The 6,860-nt window shown below is 34.1% G+C and overlaps 1 protein-coding gene across 2 annotated transcripts; it reads left to right on the top strand.

The window, feature by feature from the left end:
• The first annotated feature begins 2,591 nt into the window (after positions 1–2,591).
• Positions 2,592–6,218, top strand: LOC112092859 (cinnamoyl-CoA reductase 1-like). Of its 2 annotated transcripts, none has more exons than XM_024170041.1 (6): positions 2,592–2,772; positions 2,966–3,135; positions 3,526–3,714; positions 4,384–4,546; positions 4,983–5,172; positions 5,958–6,218. In XM_024170041.1, the coding sequence occupies exons 1-6, from the start codon at positions 2,655–2,657 to the stop codon at positions 6,100–6,102; spliced, it is 975 nt and encodes a 324-aa protein (XP_024025809.1). In that variant the 5' UTR covers positions 2,592–2,654; the 3' UTR covers positions 6,103–6,218. The 2 variants fall into 2 exon arrangements, with proteins under 2 accessions (XP_024025809.1, XP_024025808.1); XM_024170040.1 differs by having other exon boundaries at positions 2,598–2,772; positions 3,101–3,135.
• The last annotated feature ends 642 nt before the right edge of the window (positions 6,219–6,860 follow it).

Genomic DNA, 6,860 nt, shown 5'->3' with positions numbered 1-6,860 from the left:
AAAAAAAAAACTGGCAGCCACTAATTCAGCCAAACGGGACCCTTAAAGGCTGAATTTCGATTTTTCACACAAGTGACAATTTTAGTTTTCGACGAGAGAAAGAAATTTCACGAAGAAAAGATTTTCAAAATCCGACCCTAAGAGGTACTAAAACACAGATTCCCGAAACGGCACAGTTTTTGACTGAACAGTTTAAAACAAAACAGCAGCTACGGTTTTCAGCCAAACGAGGCCTTTAGAGGCCGAATTTCAACTTTTACCAAAAACGACAATTTTAGATGTCGACGAGACGAGAAATTGTCGCACAGAACAAAAATTTGAAATCCGACTCTAAGATACAGTAAAACGTAGATTTCAGAAACTGCACAGTTTTTTTTTACGAGACAAAACTAAAACAGTGTCGGTTTCAACAAAAAAGTCATAAAAGAACCCGAGATAGAATTTTAGTAAAATACAATGACATTAAACCTCATTTTAATAAAAGTATTGATGAAGAAATTTTTCAAGGAAAAATGATTTCTTTAAAGAACATAGAGGTTTACCGAGCGAATTATCCTGACGGGCACCTACGAGCCCAATACGATAGGTCCGTAGAATTTCGAATATTTAATGTGGGTCCAACGCCCACGTTAGTTTAAGAGACTCCGTTGGAGTATAAATTTCAGCGGCGTAAAAGTTAGAATGCCATGTATAAGTCCTAGGCCGAATTGGGCCTTAATATCATACCAAGGGAAATTTAGGAAAATAAGATTTTGAAGATTTAATAAATTAATCTTTATTATCCTTTAGTAAAGGAAAGGAATATATGCCTTATGGAAATGGTTAGATTTTCCTTCATAAGTTGCTAAAATAAAATAGCAAATAATAGTTAATCTCACACTCTTAATGGGTGTTCAGTTTCAGAAGAAAGCAAGAGACTAGGCTGATAGGCGAAAAAGGGATTCCAGCTTTGAAAATCAAGTAAGTAGGAATCTCGACTACAGTATAAATAGATTTTAAAGTAAACAGTACACATGAACTATATATGTTTGAGTACATTTAATGTTATGAATGCTATGCTATGTTATACTACATACACTTAGGCAGTACACCCGAATTATATGTGTTCGAGTACATGATATAGTATGCTATGCTAGGTCATATTGCATACACCTTAATAAGTCAAGAGGAACTTATAAGAGTAATCTCAGTTGAGTGCCGTACCAGCCTCCACAAGGGAGGTAACTCAAGCTCCACAAGGGAGAAAAAAAAAAAATAATAATGATGTCCTCCGACTCAAGGGAGGCATTCAAGTTATAATCACGGTGTCATGGGGGACCTTGCAAACCCTCACGTCCCGATGATTGCGCGCAAGTGGTACGAGCACTCGGGCCCATCAGTAAGAAAGATAAGATAAGATAATAAGATTCTGATAAGACATCATAATTAAGCATAATTGGCTCATGCATATTTATTCATGTGAACTTACAGTTATTTTGCGGGAGATAGTTTCTACTTGCTGAGCGAAAGCTCATTATAGAATGTTTATACTGTAGGTAAGCAACCGGCATATAATGCCTGATGGACTGCTGGCGAGTGGACGAACGATGTGGGGCTCGGGATATGGATACCACTCGCAAATATTTCCGCAATCAGCTTTATGTTACAAATAGTTTTGTTAATTATGATTATGAAACATATATGTTAAGGTTTGAATATTTTAATTAAGAAAGCAATTTCGTATTTTATGTTTATTATAAGACCTTAAAAAAAAAATGTTCCGTAAATTTTAAGAAATTTCAGTAAGTACAAGTTAAAAGGTTAGTTACAGTGGTGGCCTCAAAGGAGGGTCGCTACATGGCCAGTGTAATCTGTCAGGTTATAGATCATAACCTGTCAGGTTATGACCAGAGATCTGTAGGTGACCGGTGTAATCTGTTAGGTTATAGATCATAACTTGTCAAGTTATGGTCCGACCCGCTCGTGATCGATGTAATCTGTCAGGTTATGGTTCAGAACCTGTCAAGTTATCGCCAGTAGCCGGTGTAATCTGTTCATAACTTGTTAGGTTATGGCTGGAGACCCGTCGATGACTGGTGTAATTTGTCAATTTATGGATCATAATCTGTCAAGTTATAATCGACTGGTGACAGGAGACCGCTAGCATATCTTATAATTTATCAATAGACTATTGAGGGTAACTTTAGAATTTTAAAAATGTTTAATTTAACTATTTTCATTTTTTTAATTATAAAAGAGTAAAAATTAATGAGCTAATTCTTAGGAGTTAGAAATAGATTGTGATACCTATTTAAGGGGTATTTCCTTATTTTCTCATAAAGTTAAGCCTTAAACAATAATCAATAAAGCATTATATTTAAAAAAAAAATCGGGCGATTTTTTTTTTTTTATTCCAAAGAAGGAAAGAGAGAGAAAAAAAAAATAAACAACACTTTTCTATCCTTTTGTCCAGCTAGATGGTGGACCCAAAATGTTTGATATCATTATTTCATAACTTTACTTTTAGGGGGGAAAAAAAATCATCTTAAATATTCTCACGGTTTTCATCATCATCTCACAAAGGCTCGAAGTTAACTGCTGTAGAGTTGCAAAAAAATAAAAAAAACACTTCTATAGAGTTGCTGATCATCTTCTTCATCAGGATAAGAAAGAAAATGAGTGGAGCAGAGAAGTTGGTGTGTGTAACTGGAGCTTCAGGTTACATAGCTTCATGGCTTGTCAAGCTTTTGCTTCAACGTGGTTATGCCGTCAAAGCCTCAGTTCGTGACCTCAGTTAGTTTTTCTACGCATAATCTTCATATTCATATTCTGGATTAATTTTGATTGTCCTTCAAAGTTCTCTTAGCAAATTCAATTTTAATTTTTGGTTGTCAATTGTCATGTGTGTGTGTGTGTGTGTGTATATATATATATATATATATATATATATATAAAGTTGTAATTGTGATGATTATGTATGACACAGATGATCCAAAGAAAACACAACACTTGGTTTCACTTGATGGGGCAAAAGAAAGGCTTCATTTGTTTGAAGCAAATTTGTTGGAAGAAGGATCCTTTGATTCTGCTGTTTATGGATGTGAATGTGTTTTTCATACAGCTTCTCCGGTGACTTTCACACCCACCGACCCGCAGGTTAGTTTAATTAGTTCCTAATTTAGAGGAGAATTCCTTCACATAATTGGATAATATTTACCATTTCGTTTTCGTCAATTTGGAGATGATTTAGTTTCTCTTGATTTTGATAGAAGACACAGGAATTGGGAATTACCTATGGTCCCTTAAAATCAAGCCTAGATCAACTATATTGGGAATATTTTGATCTGTTTTAACCGACACATACAGTTGGTTTGTTGAGAAACTAAGCATCTGGGTTTCAAAGAATTAAGGAAAAAAAAGTAACTTCAAATCTCTGTAATGGCACAATTTGATATCGATCTTTACGGAGAATCAGGTTGTTAATGTCTAATTCATAGAAAGTTGCATATGAAGACTTTAACAATGACTTTTCTCCCCATATTTCAGGCAGAACTGATTGACCCTGCACTAAAGGGAACACTCAATGTTCTGAGGTCATGCGCAAAGGCTCCTCCAAAGAAGGTGGTTTTCACATCTTCCATGGCTTCGGTTTTGTTCAACGGGAAACGTTTGACGCCAGATACCATTGTTGACGAGACATGGTTTTCTGATCCAGATTTCTGTGAGAAATCAAAGGTGTGTAGATGTGTCAAGTACTTGTACTTATTAACTTGCACAAGTTTCTTTAAGACCCTACATACATATGACAGAAACTTATTACTTATTTGGCTGTTCTGTTTTATCCTGTCATTTTTATATGTATTCTTGGTAAAATCTTCTGCTGCTCTGATTTCTGGTGCTATATTCTGATTTTTCAAGAATAATGAACATAACCAAGTGTCTGTACTCTTCCTATACTTATTCATTTCCTATAATAGTTAAAAGCATCAAATTCCCTTCATTATTTATGGATTAGAAAATTGGAGGTATTTCAGTATTACATGGATCAAAATCAGCAAAGAAACAACCGAGCTGATTCTTTGATCTATTGAATGCACATGTTAAGTTTGATTTAGTTTTTAGGGCCATAATCTAATTATACCTTGGTTTTATGTTATATAATGTACATAATACATTCTAGAGGCAGCAAAATAGTCATGTCTATCAACTGTATATTCTAGTTTCAGTACTATCTATTAAAGTTTTTGTTGACACATATGAAATCCAATTAGTGATCCTTCATTTTTTTTTTTTTTGGGTACTTTCACTTTTACCATTGTTAACACTGTAAAGCATTTTATCCATAGCTACATAATCTTTTGAATGAGGAATAATATTTGACTTGCATCAGTTTTGTTTTTACAGCTTTGGTATATGCTATCGAAAACATTAGCTGAAGATGCTGCTTGGAAATTTGCAAAAGAAAATGGAATTGACTTGGTAACAATAAATCCAGGACTTGTGATAGGCCCTTTTCTACAGCCAACTCCTAGTATGAGTGTAGAGATCATTCTGAACCTAATAAATGGTACATTTTCAGAGGCTAATCCCTGTCATTGTATGATTGAAGCAGTTTCTTTTTTCTTTTTTCTTTTTTTTTTCCGTCCTTTTTTTAATGTTAATTTGAAGAATCAACTCAGTTTTCTTAACTACCTAGCAACTATATTTTGATTAGTCTCATGAAATATTTTACAAATATCCTTAAGGTCAAGAAATACTGTTAGTTTAGCAGAATTTACTTCTTTGTGATTGAGTCTCTAATAATTCAGAAAAAAAAAAAAGTTTTTAAAGATTCTTCACGTTTCTGGAGTTTTCTTTTTCTTCATTTTTATCTTTGATAATTCTGTACAAAATGATATGCTATTAATGAGTAAAATGCTTACATATAGACGTAATCATCATGTCAGCTCTTGAGTATTTGTGGTTCAACAAGCTGCCATTTTTATTTTCCTTTTGGTGTGCAGGAGGAGGTCAAACATTTCCCAATACGGTGTATAGATATGTTGATGTTAGAGACGTTGCATTGGCACACATTCAGGCATTTGAAGCTGCTTCAGCTTGTGGAAGATATTGTTTAGTCGGACGCCTTGCGCACATTTCCGAGGCTTTGAACATTTTGAGAGAACTCTACCCTGCATTGAGCGTTCCTGAAAAGTAAGTCATCGATAAAGGCAATTTTGATTCCGTCAAAAGACATCTAAGCTTGGTTGGTATTTTCTATTGAGTTATGTGGAGCCTAATTATACTATTCAATTGTTTCGTCGACTGTCGTTTGATCTTCATGGTATGGTCTGTTAAAGTATAAAAACTATTGTTGGCCTACTTCTTAACAACTTAAGCTTTTAAAATGGATTAGTAAATTAACATGGTATCAGAGCGGGAGGTTTTGAGTTCAAACTCTCGTAATTGCACTATTTATCTCCATTTAAATTGTCATCATGTATTAGGTCTTTAATATATCTCGGGTTTAAATATTCACGTGTTGGACTTTCTAATTAATTTACCCACACGATTGCCCATTGTCCAGCCCACACGTGAGGGGGAGTATTAAAGTATAAAAATTATTGTTTGCTCACTTCCTAACAGCTTAAGCTTTTAGGATGGATTGGTAAACTAACATGGTCGACAGGGGTTCGGGGCTGCGAGCCCCCTAAGTAAATTGGTTTCCCCAGATTTTCATGATATATCAGGGACTTTTTAGGGAAACTGTTTTCTATATAGAAAAAAACAGAGGCACGAAGAGAGACATTTTGAGACTGAATTGTGTCTTGTAAATCACATGTGTGTGTTTTGTTTTTATTTATTCTTCTGGAATTTTTTTCTTTTCTTTTCTTTTCTTTTCTTTTCTTTTTTTGTTTTCTTGGCCCTCATGTTATGCTCATTTTTTTCCTCATGGTTTCATCAAAAGCAACTAAATTCATGCTCTTCACCATTGGCAGATGTGAAGATGACAAGCCTCCCATGCAAGTGTATCAAGTATCGAAAGAGAGAGCAAAAACTTTGGGAATTAACTTCACCCCTTTGGAAGTGAGTTTGAGAGACACAGTTGAAAGCTTTAAGGAGAAAGGTTTCATCAAAATTTAATGATTCCTTTGACCCAAAAAAAAAAAAAAATGTTACGAGTAAAAACTTTTACAAGTAAGACAACCCCTATGCTCTTTTTTTTTTTTTTTGGCAAATAACTCCTATGTTCTCTTTGTTACTAGCCTTCTGTACTTTCCTTAGTTTTAATGGTTTGCAAATAAGGTTACTTAAAAGGGTCCGTTTAGTTCGTTGATTCAAATTTTTAATTCGAGTTGAGATGTGATTTTATGTGAGAGTTTTTTATTGTAGCAAAAAAATTAAATGTGACTGTTTCTGAGAGTTTTTTACTGTAACAAAACTCGAATTCTAAACTTAAATCGGTGAAATGAACGGAGTCTTAATTTTAGTTGGCATCTTTTACTCTCTTTTACTCTTTGGAAGTGAGACTTTTGTCGTTTTTCCTTGATGATGTTATTATATATGTAGTGACCAAGAAAAATCCCATAATTTTAATAATATAATTCATGTATTCAAGTCAAGGATTTTCCTGGAAAATCATTATACTATGTACATTTTGTGATTTAAGGATTTATGGAATTAACATCTGCATTCCTAAATTCTGTAGCAGATTTCACGTTAAGTTCACAATTTTTCGATCAAGTAAATTCGATCGATAAATTCTCACCGTACTTTAAAACGGAAGAATTTCTAGTACAGATACAGCTTGAGAACATTAATTTTAAGAATTTTCAGGCACAATACAAACTAGCATCCAGTACCCACATACAGGAGAAAATAGCTGTCAGTATAATTTTGGA

The sequence above is a fragment of the Morus notabilis genome, unplaced genomic scaffold, assembly GCF_000414095.1.
Source record: "Morus notabilis unplaced genomic scaffold, ASM41409v2 Scaffold1309, whole genome shotgun sequence".
Taxonomy (NCBI): domain Eukaryota; kingdom Viridiplantae; phylum Streptophyta; class Magnoliopsida; order Rosales; family Moraceae; genus Morus; species Morus notabilis.
This window is presented reverse-complemented; position numbering and strand designations above follow the sequence as displayed.

What these genes read in the sequence shown, in the direction of transcription:
- LOC112092859 (XM_024170041.1), top strand. Translation starts at nt 2,655, where the DNA reads ATGAGTGGAGCAGAGAAGTTGGTGTGTGTAACTGGAGCTTCAGGTTAC. An exon ending in AGCCTCAGTTCGTGACCTCA is followed by an intron (nt 2,773 to 2,965) that starts GTTAGTTTTTCT and finishes TGTATGACACAG; the next exon opens with ATGATCCAAAGAAAACACAA. An exon ending in TCACACCCACCGACCCGCAG is followed by an intron (nt 3,136 to 3,525) that starts GTTAGTTTAATT and finishes CCCATATTTCAG; the next exon opens with GCAGAACTGATTGACCCTGC.